Consider the following 16899-nt stretch of genomic DNA (forward strand, 5'->3'; position numbering starts at 1 on the left):
CTGCTTAGGAGAGCTCCGAGGGCACGGTAGACTCCCCTGTTAATCCGCCACATAATCCGGTCACAGATTGTACCCTAAAGACTAACACTGATGTCGGAGTGCAGGAGAAGTCTGGGGACCCAACTCCGGTGCTAATCCGTTGCACGGTAGTGCAGGTATGGAGCGAAGACTGGAGCGGTCTGGCGGCTCTGCTGCAGCCGGGGAGTCGATTTGGAGGTGAGCCCACCGGTGGGACTGAGGCACGCAGATCAAGGGGGCCTGGGAGGCTGTGCTGCCGCCGGAAGCTTGTCCCTACTTGAGCTCGCTGGTGAGCCGGGGTAGTGTGCGCCACCCCTCCTCCCCTTGGGGCCCAATCTCAGGGACCCCCAGAGCTGCGGCGCCGCCTAACGCGCCCCGCGAACTGGGAAGGGAGGTCCTTGAAGTGCAAGATACAGGGGTGCTGCGTGGGTGACACCCCTGGCCCTACATCGCCAATTACAGACCTTATACCAGCATCCAGTAGCGCAGTGGACAACCGACAGGCCGCACGGGACAGGCTGTCTCGTGGCAGGCGGCGGCCAGATAGTGCTGAGTCGTCTGGGCGAGGATGGGGGGCAGGGGCCCATGCACAACCGCCCAGACCAAACTGGACAAATTCGCCTACGGAAAAGACTTCCCTCCGCTACTTGAACGTAAGGGTCCTGCGGACAAGTCCCCCGGAGAGGAATGTACACACAAGGTAACATTGGAAGACTTTATGACCGCCCTCACCAGTGTACAATTGACGGTGGGATTGATATCAGCGGATGTCTCCCTCCTTCGAGCGCACTTTCAAAACATTACGGCCAGGGTCACGGAAATCGAGGAAGTGACGAAATCTCTGACGAAAGTTACTACGGCTCTGATACAAATGGTAAATCGCCTGGAGGCTAAAAACAAACTCATGGCAGCAAAGCTAGATGACCAAGAAGGGTGTTCCCTGCGCAACAATGTCAGAATTACGGGAAGTCCTGAAAGCGAAGGGAGCCAAGCCATGGACTTGTATGTAGAGGACCTCATTAAGTCTAGACTCCAACCCAGGGGACTATCAACCTTTTTTTCAGTTAAAAGGGCTCACAGGGTGCCGGGGGGTAAGCCCAAACTCAGGGCCCCCCTAGACCTGTACTGGCCCGCATCTTCAATTTCAGGGATAGAGACGCTATATTGCAAACAGAAAGGGTGGCTCTGCCACTACATATCCAGAATTCAGTTGTGTAATTCTTCCCGGACTATAAAGCAGCGGTCTCCAAGCGCTGCAGGAGTTTCATGGAAGTCAAGAAAGAATTGAGAGCCAGGGAACTGCCATACTTGATGCTATGCCCAGCGTGTCTGCGTGTGGTGGCAGACGTGAAAACAAACGGTCGGAGAGAAACCAGCGATGACGCGAGATGGCCGGATACCCCGGGGACCGTGGCCAGGAGCAAGAGGAGGAACACCTGCACCAGAGTGAAACCGAGGAGTGAGACTGAGCGAGAAAGTTGGACTCTGCGACTGAACGATGTGCGGGGATGCACAGACGGACTTACCTGCACAAAGATCTGAACCATAATGTATGCAAAAGCTGTCTTTGGGGTGGGGAAGGACTACGACCGTCCTTGGACCTCTCACCTCCCAAATGCAAGTACTTTTTCAGGGTTTGGGACTGAGAACTCTGCAAAGTTGGGGAGGCGGGTAGTTTTGAGTCCGTCTGGCAGGGAGGCAGGGAGGGGGTTGGGGGATGAGACAGTTTATGTGGTTTTGTGCGTTATTGGTTTTTGTTCTTAGCGGCGATTTCAGGCTAGAAGCATTTCCACACATCGGCCAACGTATACAGTGCGTTAATAACTCTGTATTTGCCCCCAGGCATTTTACTAGACATGGCAACACAAACCCCAGCTGATCACGACTCAGAGTCATACCCCAAGACCCAAGTGACCCCCCTGTCCTTGCTCACGTGGAATGTGCACGGCCTGGGAAACAAAATAAAGAGGGGTCTGGTGTTACAAAGTTTGAAGCGCAGCGCCCCGACGGTAGCCCTGCTGCAAGAAACTCACCTCACTTGTACTGCATGTAAAGTGATGGACAGGTGGGGGTATAAAATGATGGTACACTCAGAGTTTTCTTCTGGTTCCAGACGAGTTGGCACCCTGGTGAAAAACAATCCCTGTTAATAGTGCATAAAACAAAAACAGATCAAAGCAGATTTGCGGCCATACTGGGTCAGTGGGAGGGACGGTCTGTCAATATAGTATCTGTATACATTCCTCTCACACTACATGCGATAACTCTCCCAGCCCTTAGCGAATTCTTACTTGACCTGCCGGAAGGGGAACTCCTGATAGGAGGGGACTTCAATGCGTCTATAGATGGTAATATGGACAGATACCCTGAGTTTTCTGGAGGCACTCAGGCTTACTGATGTGTGGAGACACCACCACCCTACGACATGGCACTACACCTTCCCCTCGGGGGTACATAACTGCCTATCTAGAATAGACTACTTCCTGGCCTCAGCGGATAGTCTTAGAAACATTGATGGTATAGAAATCAGACCTAGGGGCATCTCCGACCATTCCCCGGTACTATTGACTTATTCATATCACCACAAGACTCGGAGGCGTATTTACCCCGGCTATTTGCAGGTCCCAAAGATCAAAAAAGCGGTTGTTACGGCAACAAAACACTACTTCAAAGAAAACGATATGTCGGTCAGCTCGACTACTACCTTGTGGGAGGCCTATAAAGCTATCATTAGAGGGCAGGCCATAGTTTCTATAGCAGGGCACAAGCGTGGGAAGCAGCGGGAACTACATGACATTGAGCTAGAGTTGCACGAGGCTGAGACACACCACTCTACTAACCCCACACCAGCTACATCCAAGACGCTGGGCATTAGGCAGCAACAGTACAGAGAATACCTTTGAGAGGTGACCAAGTCGAGGCTCACGGCCAACAAACATAAAATAAATGAAACCGGAGACAAGGCAGGAAAGCTTCTGCCGTAGCACAGATTCAGACGGAGGTAGGATAGATGACGACGGACCCACAGACGATAGTCCGCACACTTGCACAGCATTTTCAAAGAGTATATACCTCATCCTCCACGATGACAATGGAGGATGCGTTGACTTATATTAAAGACATAACAATGCCTAGGCCCACCCCGGAGGCGGACCTCGCGCTTGAGGCGGATTTTACGGTGGAAGAACTACAAGTTGCGATCCGGTCATTGCAATCTGGCAAAGCGGTAGGACCTAATGGTATGCCTATTGAGCTATACAAGAAGATGGCGGGAACTATTACCCCACACCTACTGCGCATGTACTCCGACAGCCTGGAGGTAGGAGACCTACCGCTTGAACAGCGATTAGCTACCATAGTGGCGATTCCTAAACCGGGATAGCCTGCTGCAGAATGTACCTTGTATCGCCCGTTATCGCTGATCAATGCGGAGGCTAAAATCCTCACGAAATTATTGGCGATTAGACTAACACCGCGTCTTACGACCCTAATACACCCGGACCAGTCGGGGTTGATGCCGGGCAGAAATACGGCACTGAACCTGAGACGCCTACATGGTGTTATGCCCCGACTTCCATATCTTCAAGAGCCAGATGTTGTGCTCTCCTTGGACGCCAGAATGGCGTTCGATATGGTTGAGTGGCCCTTACTATTTGCAGTGCTTCATCATTTGGGCTTTGGCCCCAAGTTCTGCGCTTGGATTCGCCTCCTCTACACTAAACCAGTAGCACACGTTACGGCCAATGAGCACATTTCCAATGATTTCCCACTTGCGAGGGGAACGCGCCAGGGCTGTCCCTTGTCACCTCTGCTCCTTGTCCTGGTGCTGGAGCCGCTGGAAGCGTGGATCAGAGGTGAACCAATGATACAGAGTGGACAGATGGGTGGGAAGACCGCATCTCCCTATACGCGGATGATGCTTGTTATATTTGGTCTCCCCCAGGCGCTCCATATACATTGTCCTCAATATCTGCGAGATTTTCGGAAGAGCATCTGGGTACACCATAAACTGTTCTAAATCAATCTTATACGTCCTACACTGCCCCTACCACAACTCCTTGTCGACTGCCCGCTCCAGGTCACGGACAATACGTTTAAATATCTAGGTATATACAGTACAGCCAACCCAGATAACTTCTTCTCAGGAAATCTGATGCCCCCGTTGAAGCGTCTAAGGAGAGATGCAACACACTGGGAATCGTTACCGCTGACGCTGTTGGGAAAAGCAGCACTTTTCAAAATGATAGTGCTCCCCCGGTTTATATATGCGCTAGAGAACACTCCGTTTCCTGTATCCCTAGGTTATTTCAAAAAGATAGCAGCCCAAGTATCCAAACTGTTATTGGGTAACAAACCGGCACGTATAGCGCAGAATAAGTTGACCCGTGGGTGGTACGATGGTGGGATAGCACTACCAAATATACAACTGTATTACTGGGCGGCGCAACTAAAGGTAATCAACCAGTGGATACATGCTCCGCAGGTAGACCTTCCATACAGAACGGACAGGTTTCTATTGGGACCCGGAAATATACTCTCTGCACTTTACAATAAGGGACACACCTCTGCGCCAATAGGGCCCACAAAACACACTGTCACCATATGGCACTCGGCGCAGGCCAAAAATGGACTGGCGGGGGGTTCTAACCCAACTTTCTCCTCTCTGGGACACTAAGCAGTTGGGACGACTCAGGAATAGCAAGGGATTTGAGCAATGGGACACCATAGGCATATCCAGGGTGGGAGACAAGTGGTCTAGGGGGGAAGTAGTCCCATTCAAACATCTTCAGCAACAATACGAACTGGCACCCTCTGAAATATTTCGCTACATGCAGATCAAGCACGCACTGACCACGGCCATACCACACGGCACCGAGGTACCTGAGGCTTCCCCCTTGGAGGACAGGCTACTGACGGACTGCATGCAAAAGCGGGCTACATCATTCACTTACCGGAAGTTAGTTAATAACCTTCCAGACCCCACGGTGCCACTCAGGGACAAATGGACCTGTGACTTGGGCGACCTTGATGACACAGAATGGCAGGAGTCGCTGGCCTCACCGAGAGAGGTAAGCATACCCTCGCGACTCAGATTAGAGCAGCTTAAAATCCTACATTGCACCTACTTTACTAGACATACCCTATGCAAGATGGGAAAAACATCACATCCATATCGCCTCAGAAGTTGTGGGGAGGAAGGTACCTTTTACCATACCATATGGCACTGTCCGAAGATCGCCGACTACTGGAAGAAAATAAGGAGAACATTATCGCAGGCTAAAGGGGTGTCGTTGGTACCGGAACCAAAGAGGTGCTTATTAAAAATGTGGGAGCCGAATGACCTTACTCATCCGGCGCAGAACTGGGCCACGCTGGGGATAATGGTTGCTAAACCAAATATCGCGCAAAAGTGGGGGATGGCAGAGGTGCCATCTTTGGCTGCATGTTGCAGGGATATGGACATGGCTATGGTTGTTGAGAAGACAGTGTTTATTAATCAGGGCTGCCCCCAGATATGGAGCAAGGTGTGGTTAGCGTGGAATAAGTTCAGGAGAGACATTTGTGAACCACCGCTGGAACGTAATGAGGACAGTTTGGAGGAAGAACATTAAAGATAGTAACATGTTCTATATGAGGGTACTGATTGTAGACTCTGAAGATCTAAATGAGAATGTGAACATAGAGTTTATACTACTGATATGGGAATGTGTAATAATGTGGTATAATATGACTGTAATTCACCTGAAATTTTCGTTTACGCTGATAATGAAAATAATAAAAAAGAATTTAAAAAAAATAGAAAAACTGAAGTGCGTGTGCAGGCTAACACTCACCTATTATTGTAACACCGATCCGCAACGCATATCACCGACAGTTCCAGCTCGAGAATTCTGGTAACAGAAGGTTTATGTTAATAAACCGCGGAGAATTAAATAACAAGTGAAGTCTGCAGCCCCTGACAGAGTGAGCTGGGAAGTGAAAGAAAGTTCTCATGATTAATATTCCTGATTTTGTCTAGGGGCATGCCCCATAAAGTAGCGCAGAGGGTTAATGTGCCTGTTGAAAAGACTGTGTACCATGCATATAATGTGGATACCTTAGTGGGTTACTGCTTTTGTCACAGAAATCCTTTTGTTACTTGGGGTTCAGCCCCACCTGGGGCTGAGCTGGGGTGGAGTGCTGTGCTTAGAACATATGTGTTTAAAAGGACCTGCTGCTGAGTTACTTATGTGTCTATCAGTTTTCAGGCAACAATAAAAATGTCACAGATAACTCTTTTGATTAATGTGCCTACTGGAAATAGACCAAATTTGTCCACTCTCAGTTTTGACTCCCCTTAAAGTAGTGCAGTGGGTTAATATGCCTGCCGCAAAGAAAGTGTACTAGCATATAACAGAACTGTATTTAATGTTTTTTATCACAGAGCACTAGGTTAGTGTCCTTCCATTTCAGCTGTTTTGCAACAGTTTCAAGATCTTCTTAAAGTTTTGCTGAAAATAGTGTAATTTTTTTAATGTATCTATTTCTATTGCCTTCATTGCTTGATTTTGCTCACGAGAAAGTGTCACTTTAAGTGTCACACATTTGATCTTGAATATCGCTCATAAGTACACTGAAAACATGAGAATGTCACACGTAGCAATCTGAAACCTTGGCAGCTATGTGACAGTTTAGTACAATGCCACTAGGAGGGAGCGGTAGGAAGAGGGGCGGTCGTTTATTCGGGTAGAATACACAACAAATTGATAATTATCTTGAATACTCAGTGGCACATGCTGATAATGCCATCAAAATACAGGGTTTGAAAGCAATTTTAACACAACAACTACTGTGAATTATTCAGCATACTGACCGAAATGTGTACATTTATTATAAAAAATCGGCAAATAATAATATTTAGTGTTATTATGTTCAAAACTCAAATCAAAAATAAAAAACGAAATTTAGAAATTACGGCTTGTCGATTGGAGCTTACTTGGCGCTATAGGTCTGGAATTACACGTGCCGACGTTTTAAGATGGCCGGATTGTTTTCGATTAGAGCGCTCGCTCACCCTCAGCGTTGTCCTCCTTCTGTTTCTTTTTTCTCTTTTGACAGGTTCCCGCCTATTGGGTGGAGCGAGAGGAGCATGGGCTGCATCCCCGAGGAGGGAGGACTGAACTTTGCTTCCATCCCGATCTGTGCTTGCCCTGCACCAGCTGATCTTATACTTTTTCTTCACCGAGCCCGTGTACGTCTAACGCAGCCATGGCTCTGGCAAGAGGCAAGAGGGTGTTTGTCGTGGGAGTTGGAATGACAAAGGTACATTTTCATCCACGCATAGCTACCAGGTTTTCACTTTGCTAACGTGTTACGTTTACATGTTTTCAATGTACTAATGTGTGGCATCTAAATGCATAACGTGTGAGGGACTGAGTGAGGAATGGATCTCACGTAATGATATATATATATATCAGAAATGACCACCTTCATCCGGTGTTTAGGTGGCAATTTGGATACGATTGTAATGTTTCTTAAGTGTTTATTGCAGGTCATTAACATACATTTTTTAACATGCTTTCCGCTTTTGGCAGTTTCGGTTCTAAAAAGTACTTCCAGATGTGTATTCTAGCACTGACCTAGTTAATGATTTCGGATCAGTAATGTGAGTGACACATCCTTTCCAAAATAAACATGCACACCCTCAGCAAATGACTGCCCATCTGATGTATTCATAATAGTAGACATCAGACAAATCTTGATAGAAGAGTATTTATTAGGGTACAACGAAGGACAGCTTACACAACCACTCTGCTCCAGGATCTCCCATCTGATTATCCCAACCGCCCATCCATTGAACTCCCAAACAGAACACAGAAATAAGAATGCAAAGTGAACACACAAACACGCATTAGAATGAACCCCAATGAATACAACACCATCTTAATGGGGCCTGACATTTGCGCATGTACAGCATTCCCCATGGAACTTTCAATTGCTCAGAGTACCTTAGGTTTCACAGGTTTACAAAAACAAGTTAAGGAAGTAAAGGAGCCTTGTTTTGTCTCTAGATGTGGGCATGCCTAGGATTTGAATTAGAACTGAAAAAAACGACCTCTTTTGATTGAAGTGTCAAAACCGGAAGAGAGTGCATCATTGGCAGTGGCACACATCCTCACATACTATCCTTAGATGAAGAATTTTCGACAGGTATCCCTTCCATCACATCAGGCTGAGCACCTCCATTAGGAACTGTCGGATTGCCCCCCAACCCCAGCTTCAAACAAGGTCCCAGATTGCAAACCACAAGAGCGCTTTGACAACGCACCTAAGTGACCAATGTGACATCTCTGGGCTAGGTAAGTCTCTGTAAAAATAAATTGACTAAATCGTATGTGTGGCCATATCAGCCCTCTTCCTGTACTTACAGACCCCATCTTTCCAGCTTTTCTTCATGCTTTATGTACTTATCTCCTCCTTTTGTTTCCCACTTTCCTTTCTTCAAACACTCTCTCTCCCTTTCTCCGTCATCCACTGCACTCACTCATGTTTTCACTTATCAGTCTTTTCACTGCAGTGTTTTCCTGGCATTTCTTTCTTTCCTTCCTTTCTTTCTTTCCTTCCTTTATTTCTTTCCTTCCTTTCTCCATCTCTCTGCTTCTTTAGATCTCTTCTTTTCCCCCTTCTTATCTTTGCATCTCTCTCCTTCTTTTCTTTCTCACTTATCACATTGCGCCCTTCTCTGCCCTGATTTTTTTATTCCTTTCTCTTTCCCCTCACCATTTGTCTTTTTCCTCTTTTTTGCTTCTCCATACTTCTAGCTCACCATACTCTCCCCCCTTATCTCTCCACCTCAATATTCTCTGGGTCGCTTTGTCTTTCCTCGAATTTTACTAGTCTCCTTTCTGTCCCTTCCCCTTTTTCTTTCCATGGAATCTTTTATCCTCTCTCTCTCTCTTTCTCTCTCTCTCTTTCTGTCTCTCTCTCTCTCTCTCTTTCTCTTTCTCTCTCTCTCTCTCTCTCTCTCTCTCTCTCTCTCTCTCTCTCTCTCTTCTGTTTGTCTCTCCCTACCTGCCATCTCCCACCTACTGTCCCCACATTGTCTCTTTCTCCCCAACAATTCCGCTCTAGTTCGTAACTTTCTGTCTCGCTTTTCTTCTCTGTGGCTGCTCACATTACATGCAACAGTAAACTCTTTTTTAGGTCTCGCTTGGCGGTACCAGCGCGCATGCGCTGCTTCGCCATGCGAGAGCCTTTTGGAATCAATTCGGATTTCATGTGCACGCATAAGGGTGGACAAAATGTGCACGCGTATGGACAAGAGATGTGTACGCGTGCGCGCATGGCGGCGTGCTTACACATCCTTTTCGGCTACCAATGCAGTCTCCTCACAGCTAAATCATGCCGGCGTAACGCACTGACACTCCCTGCATACGGCATCCATTCCTAACAGCCTGCAGCAGGGTAACACGGTGGCTACCCCTCTACACGCAGCACCCGTCTGCAACTAGCACGCAGCGCACACGCACACACTTTCAAGCAGGCACTCCATGCGCAGTACACCGTTGCAGCAGGCACACGTGCTGCAAGACTCGTAACCCCCTGAACCCAACTCCTCCCCTTAAACTGAGATCATGCAGTTTAACCCTGCGTGTAGTTTGCGGAGTAGCACTATGCGTAGCTGCACATAGTATACTTTGAGCTACTCATACCACACAAACTGCGTAGTGCATAGATTATGGCACTGTGTACTTGTCTGCACTGTGCAATAATTGCAAATGGCATCTTGCACAGTGCCAGTTATGATAAAATAAGTATCTCTATCTTTAAATGCAAAAGCTTCATGAAAGGGTTTCAATGCTTTTGCATTTGACTCTTGAGGGACATCTAGTAACGACTAGTGGAACTGCAGCTTGATGTAAGAATAATTTCAATGCTTTTGCATTTGACTTGTGAGGGACATCTAGTAACGACTAGTTGAACTGCAGCTCTTTGTAGAATTATTTTGAAATGGGATACTATAATATTCACTGCCCACCGCTAATCTCGTCCCATAATGCTTTGCAGGGCCTTTGGTTGGGATTGTTTTTTTGCCAATAATTATGCTTGGGGTGGTCCTAAGAGGATGGGACCACCACCAAATTGTTCAACAAGATGTGCTTTTGGTTTATGCTCTTTATGTTCAAGGTATCTGCCTGGTCCTCCCCCTAGGTTAGGGGGGACCCCAAAATCATTACCTCTCTCATTGCCTAATATTTTAATTCAAAAAGTTCACTATTGTGAATTGGTTATGTGCTTTTTGTGAGAAGTTGGCCTGGTATATGATGTTCACTATTCTAGTGAGTACTTTGCACCAGTCCAAACAACCCTTATGGTGATGATTGTAAAGTCAACCTTATAGACCAGCTATCCTAGAGGTAGCATGGACAGAGCAGTCTTAGGCTAAACTCAAGAGGGCATGTGAAGCCAGCTGTTTTACTATATGCAATCCCTTTAATACCAAATGAAAGGACACCCCACAGGATATATATTCAAAATATATATGTATTTATTTCTAAAGCAATCCCCTGAACTCTTTATGAGCACAGAAGCACAAGCGCATAACAAGTAACTTAATATAACATACAAATGTTGCACAAATATGGATAGGGCCGGGTGGCCCGCTAAACCATATACTAAAAATATTGTATAAGTACCACATCACGAACAATGGTAAGGCCTAGGGCCTTGGGAATCGCTGGGGCTACACTGGGCTAACAATGGTTAGGGAGCAGGATGCCCACGGGATGCGTGTGCAGTGTCTAAAGGCACACGTGTGCACACATAGAAGTCAATGGGTGCGTAAAAATAGAAAGTTAAAGGTTTGGGAGTCTTCCGACTGGACTAGAAGCTAACCACTTGAAACTAGGAGAGTTACTCTTTACAGGAGCACCGCAGTACTCACGTTACCTAACCAACAGGAAGCGGGTGCATAGGTCCCAAAGTGTGTCGGGTTTCTTCGTGGAGTTCTATGGAGCCTTGGAGAAAAGATGCTGCAGGCGGCCAGGAGAGAAGAGTCCGGGTGGATCCAAGGGTGGATCGAAGATGTAGAGGACCTGAAAGCAGAGGGGACAGAGTCTGGGTGACTAGCCAGTGACCAGGAAGGAACCAGGCGATGTCCCGAAGCACTCCGGTGCTGATGGGAAGCTTGTCTCTGCAGCCACATGGACCAGGAGGCGTCGACGACGACCAGGAGTCAAACACAGACTGTCCCACGAAGGCTCTCGCGGTCAGCGGTATCGGCTTCAGGATTGGAGTCAACAAGCCTTGGCAAAGGCAACCCAAGCAGGATACGATGTAGGCTTCTTACTCAGACCAGCAAGGTCTGAGGGGCTGCTTCTTTTGAGGCAAGCAAGGGCAAGTCTGGAGCAACCAGACCAGCGGTGTAGATTCAAAGGATCGTCGCCAAGATGGCCACTAGCCAACGGGCAAGTGACCGGGCAGACGCGTCGAGCAGGAAAATGCAAAAGGGCCCCACGCAGAACTCGTGGAGGGTGCCAATCCCCGGACTGGCCGTTGCGGGCACCGGGCAATCCCCTGGTGCGCCGCAAGGGTGGGGGCCGGTTTTGGGCCCTGGGGGCCGTTTTTGTTACAGGGCCGTTTTTGCAGCATAGCTGCAAAATCGCCCCTGTAACAAAATCGGCCGAAAACCGGCCCTGGCAAAGAGCTGTCGCACCCCCAGGGGGCCGGCCGAGCACTTTGCCAGGGCTGGTTTTGGTTCTCAGTCCGGCCCTGGAGGGTGCAGGGCTGATCTTTGGTGCAGATGCTGCTCGGGCTGGGGCTTCTCAATCCCCAATGCACAGCTTCGAGAAGGCCTTGGGGGCTGCACAGTTAGCAGGTCGCAGACTTTTCAAGATGGCCGGTCCCACGTCTCTCATCGCCTCCACTGTTCTATGCTTTGCAGGGACTGTGGATCGGGCTGTTGGATGTCTGGGAATCCGGTTCTTGTCAGGCTCTGTGCTCGGGCTCCGGTGGGAGGCGGCGACCAAGCATGCCGTTGATCGCTGGATGGTGCCTGCTTGTGCAGCGTGGTCACTCCTTGACCACAAGGGAGATTCTTCAGTCGCTTTCTTCAAGTGGATCGTCGAAGGTCCAGAATTTCGTTTCAAAATTTCAGTCAGGATTAATCTAAAGTCTCTAGACTCAGCTGCTACCTATATACCAATCTTAGGGCTGGATTACCTGCTAGGTCCCTCCTTTGGGTGGGACCAGGGAAGGGGGTGGTTACACCCCTTTCCTTTTGTCCAGTTTCGCGCCAGAGCTGGGGCTCGAGTGCCCCAGCACCGGTTTGAACTGGACTATGCATGGGACACCTTGTGTGCCCCAGGCAGTGTCTCAATCCTTTCAGCCCTCCCTGTTCCAATACACAAAATCCTGTCTGGGGTGGTGCTAGCACCTTCCAAGGCAGGAAACCTATTGTCCAAGCCTCCCTCGCTGGAAGGACTCCCAGCAGCAGGAGGTCAGACTTGTGTATGTGGCAGCAGCATCCATTTTGTGATGCCGAGGCTCTGGTTAACTTTAACCGGGAATAATTGGAACAACATGTCTTCTCCCTCTAGAAGGGTGGAATGCTACCCCCGTTGCCAGAACTGGCGAGGGGGTAGTATTCCAAAACGTATTACACCTTACTCGACATGTTTTGATAAAGCCAAACCAGAGTTAGCATTTAACCGCGAGGTTCATAATGCCCTTCAGAGTATATGGTATGGCAATATCCTAAACCAGCTATAAGGACATGGTTCCGAAAGCTGCAGACAGGCTCAGCTCATGCTAGAGCACCATATCACATAAAACCAAGCACTCTGCCTCCAGGATTGTTAAGGCCTGCCATAGGAGTGACTTATAGGTGTATATGTGTCTAGATATAAGGTTAGATATAGGAATACTATATCTAAGCAAGGGGTGATTACACGACTTTGCCCCAGCTGAGTGATCAGCCAGTTGTGTCAATGTGAGTGGCCAGCCAGGGGTGGCATAATACATGATGCAGCCCCTGGTAGGCCTTGCATGCACCTATGCCCTGGGTACCTTTAGTACACTGTACAGGGGCTCATAAGGTGACCCAATGTCCCATTTGAGATGTACCTAAAGTACATGGAGTCCATTTTACAGAGAGAGCAGATAGCCTGGGGCCCTGATTAGCAGGATCCCAGGCCAACTAAGTCGAAAACCAGCTAAACACTTGGCAAAAAATCTGGGGTAACCATAGTCCGGTATCCACCTTCCTACACTTTTTAGCATGTAAAATTGCTTCATCAAAGCATCTGTGGATGTTGTTGATTTAGCTGCTACACTGCATGATTAAGCACAGTGTTTGTAGTGTGCTACATGCAATTTGCGGAGTGTGAATTAGTACAAACTACCTGTGCCCCGTGCCCCCTTACCTCTGAGTCGGACCTTCGGCTGAGTCCTCGGAGGTTCTGTTTTTTATTTCTATGCTTTTTTAGTGCCCACTGACCCAATCTGGGCAAAAAAAAAGTATCCTTAAGTAATTCCCTGAACGTTGTTACAGTCAGGAAATTTACTGGTTCATGCAGTAAATTTCTATAAAGACTGAATATTTTCTTTTTTTTAAATTTCAAGTGAATTTTATTGAGAAAGAGTTTTATATACAGGGTACAGTATGCAGGAGTACAGTATAGGTCGCCCGAGGGGGAAAAAGCTTGACAATATTATATGCTCGTTGGGTTACATACGGCCTTTTGTGAGAGCATGCGTGCTACATTCGTATACTCGGTGTGTGGCGTTATCCGCGGCCTGTGTATGTACCCCCAGGTGACTGGGAAAGTAAAGTGGGAAAAAGAGAAAGTGAGAAAGCGGGAGGAACACATTGTTCGAGTGTCGATCGAGTTGTCCAGGCTTTCCGCCTGCGATGCGTGTGGGTGTGTTATCCCCCTTGGATGACAGCCTAGGGGGGCTTGTGTAAGGACAGGTAGTTGTCTAGGGAGAGCCACATTTCGCCACTTGTGCAGGTTTTTGATGTGTGGTTTGAGGTTATGGTGTCTGCCCCCCGCAGGAAGGTGATCCAGTTGAACCAAACCCTCAAGGATGCTTTTCCCGTGTCCTTCCAGTTATTTAGGACCGTCTTAACCGCTGCTGTGAGTAGGAGGTCAATCAGCTCTCTGTCCTCTTTGGATTGGATTGATGGTGCCATGAAGGCCGTGGAAACGTGTCCTAGGATTCGACAGAGTAAGATGAGCAGCAGCAAATGTCAACAAGAGGGCCAATAAGGGGTTTATGTTTTCATTCAATCCCTGCCTGAGTAAATAGTCTCACCCAAGGGATTGATAATTTCAGCATTCGACAGAGTAAGATGAGCAGCAGCAAATGTCAACAAGAGGGCCAATAAGGGGTTTATGTTTTCATTCAATCCCTGCCTGAGTAAATAGTCTCACCCAAGGGATTGATAATTTCAGCAAATCAGTCTATTGAAGCACTGGAGGTACAGTAATCTGCTGAGGATCCCATATAGCTAAAAAGCAGTCCAAACATCCTCATGGACAGTATCACGTAAATTAACCGCACCATTAATACAACCTTATCTTCATAACTCTCTTTAGGTTCGCACATACTGACATATACCTCATGCTTCTGTAAAAACTCCTTACAGGCACAGTAATATCTTTTGCAGTTCTCATGCAGACCCCACAAGATTCTTGCTAGCTCAGCCAATCCCCTCTATGTCTCCTATTGGAAGACTCTTCCTGATCCGAGAAGCTAAGATACACCGCACAATTGCTTGCCACACGCTTCAGTTGGTACAGAAAGGAGAGAAACAGAACATTCACTAAAATGTACACTCAAATCACCACCTACAAGTCCAGTTCCTCAACACACGACTTACAGTACCTCACAAAGTACCCTACACCACTCATCACCCAACCAAAATCTTTTTCAAACATATTCATTATTTGATAAATCAGTACCTGCACATGTGACGTTTCTTCTTTTAATTTTAACAAGTTCTTAGATATATTCTTGTAGTCTCAAATGCTTGGACCACATCTGTTGCCACTATTCTTTCTAGCGCAGTCTGTCTCCCACTAAACTGCCCCACCTGTCTATCTGTGCAACATTCGCACTCATTGAAGGCTCTCCCATCATTCACTCCACCGCCCATCAGAAAAGCTTCTCCTACACTGCACTCATAGCTATCACAATGTGTCTGTGTCATGTGATCGCTGAAAGGTTTGTATAGTGGGTACATATGCTGCATTCAGAGAGAAAAGGGATATTTGTAACATTCTGGTAAAAAAGTGTCCAAACCACTATCAGGCCAGTCAATCAACGAACTAAAGTCCATACAGTGCATTTATTTCTTGTTTCATTGTTACCATGACCAACTCGCTTTCCTCGCCGAAGGAGCTTTTTAAAACTGTGGACTCTTTAGTCAAACTGCAAGCCCCGGACCCTGTCATTCCTTCGCAGGACCTATGTGATAAGATTGCCTCCTTCTTCCACACTAAAATTCAGGAAATTCACCTGGCCCTCGAGGTACAAAGAACCTGTATTAGTGCGCCCACCTCAGGGGTTGAGATGAGTACGACCACTACAGACATCTCCCCGCTATGCACCTTGGACTCTTTCCCCCCGCTGGCCTTACAAGACCTGGAGTTACTGCTAAATAAGACCAAGTCTGGTTCTCCTTTGGATTCCTGCCCGCTGAAAGTCATCAAGCAGTGTAGGGAGACCCTCCTGCCACCGTTGCTAGAGGTAATGAATCTAGCCATTAGAGACGGTGTTTTCCCTACAGAATGGAAGAAGGCGGTAGTAAAACCCCTGTTAAAAAAGGCCTCCCTGGATCCGGAGGTCCTAAAAAACTTCCGGCCTATCTCGCCGCTTCCTGCCCCAGCGAAGATGCTTGAGGCACATCTCAACAAGCACCTCGCTGTCTTTGTGGAAAGCTCGGGATGCCTAGACTCCTCCCAGCATGGATTCAGGAGAGAATTTAGCACTGAGTCAGCCCTCACCATCGTGCTCGATAAGATCCGCACGACAGTAGATGGGGGCCAGACATCTCTCCTGGTCCTGCTAGATCTATCTGCGGCTTTCGATACCCTCTCCCCCTCAGTTCTTTCATCTCGGCTGAGGGAGGTGGGGGTGAAAGACACAGCTCTGGATCTTTTGACCTCTTTCCTCACAGGGAGGGAACAAAGAGTCAAGCTGGGGGAGTTCCTATCTCCATCCCGACCAGTGCTGTGTGGGGTCCCTCAAGGGTCGGCACTTAGCCCGACCCTTTTTAACATCTATGTGACCCCACTAGCCAAGCTAATAAGATCTTTCGGGATGGAGGTAGTTTCCTACGCAGACGACACTCAAATCCTCGTCTCTCTCCCTCATTCTGATGTCCTAACCGCCTCCAAGTTTAGATCCTGTATGGAGGCGGTTGGTCATTGGATGATTCAGAACTCTCTTAGACTGAATGGGGAGAAGACTGAGGTGATGGTGTTTGGGGGGGAAAGAAAACATCTGGTCAGCCAATTGGTGGCCTGACTCCCTAGGAACATGCCCTTCCCCTACAACATCTGCCAAGAATCTCGGGGTGTTGATAGACCCTGCCCTTGATTTGGGCAGCCAGGTGAGTAGAACCGTCTCCACCTGCTGGGGTTTGATTCACATCCTACGAAGGATCAGGAAATATCTTTCCTTGCAGGCTAGAAAACAAATAGCGGTCGCACTCATTGGTTCTCGTTTGGACTACTGTAATGCGCTGTATGCTGGGCTTAATAGGAGCCACCTACAGCGCTTACAGGTAGTCCAAAACGCCATAGCCAGATTTGTTCTGGATATTCCCAGACGTTCCTCGGCCACTGCGGCCAGGAAAACGCTGCATTGGCTACCGGTAGAACATCGAATTAGGTT

The 16899-nt window shown here is 47.9% G+C and overlaps 1 protein-coding gene across 1 annotated transcript in view; it reads left to right on the plus strand.

The window, feature by feature from the left end:
- Positions 1–7111: 7111 nt before the first annotated feature.
- LOC147747232 (sterol carrier protein 2-like) overlaps positions 7112–16899 on the plus strand; it is a 382719-nt gene continuing 372931 nt past the window's right edge. Inside the window, exon 1 of the mRNA XM_086952451.1 lies at positions 7112–7320. Coding sequence (XP_086808577.1) covers positions 7267–7320 — 54 coding nt within the window. The 5' untranslated portion in view covers positions 7112–7266. The remainder of the gene's footprint in view (positions 7321–16899) is intronic.

Source organism: Lissotriton vulgaris, chromosome 1_1 (assembly GCF_964263255.1).
Source record: "Lissotriton vulgaris chromosome 1_1, aLisVul1.2, whole genome shotgun sequence".
NCBI lineage: Eukaryota > Metazoa > Chordata > Amphibia > Caudata > Salamandridae > Lissotriton > Lissotriton vulgaris.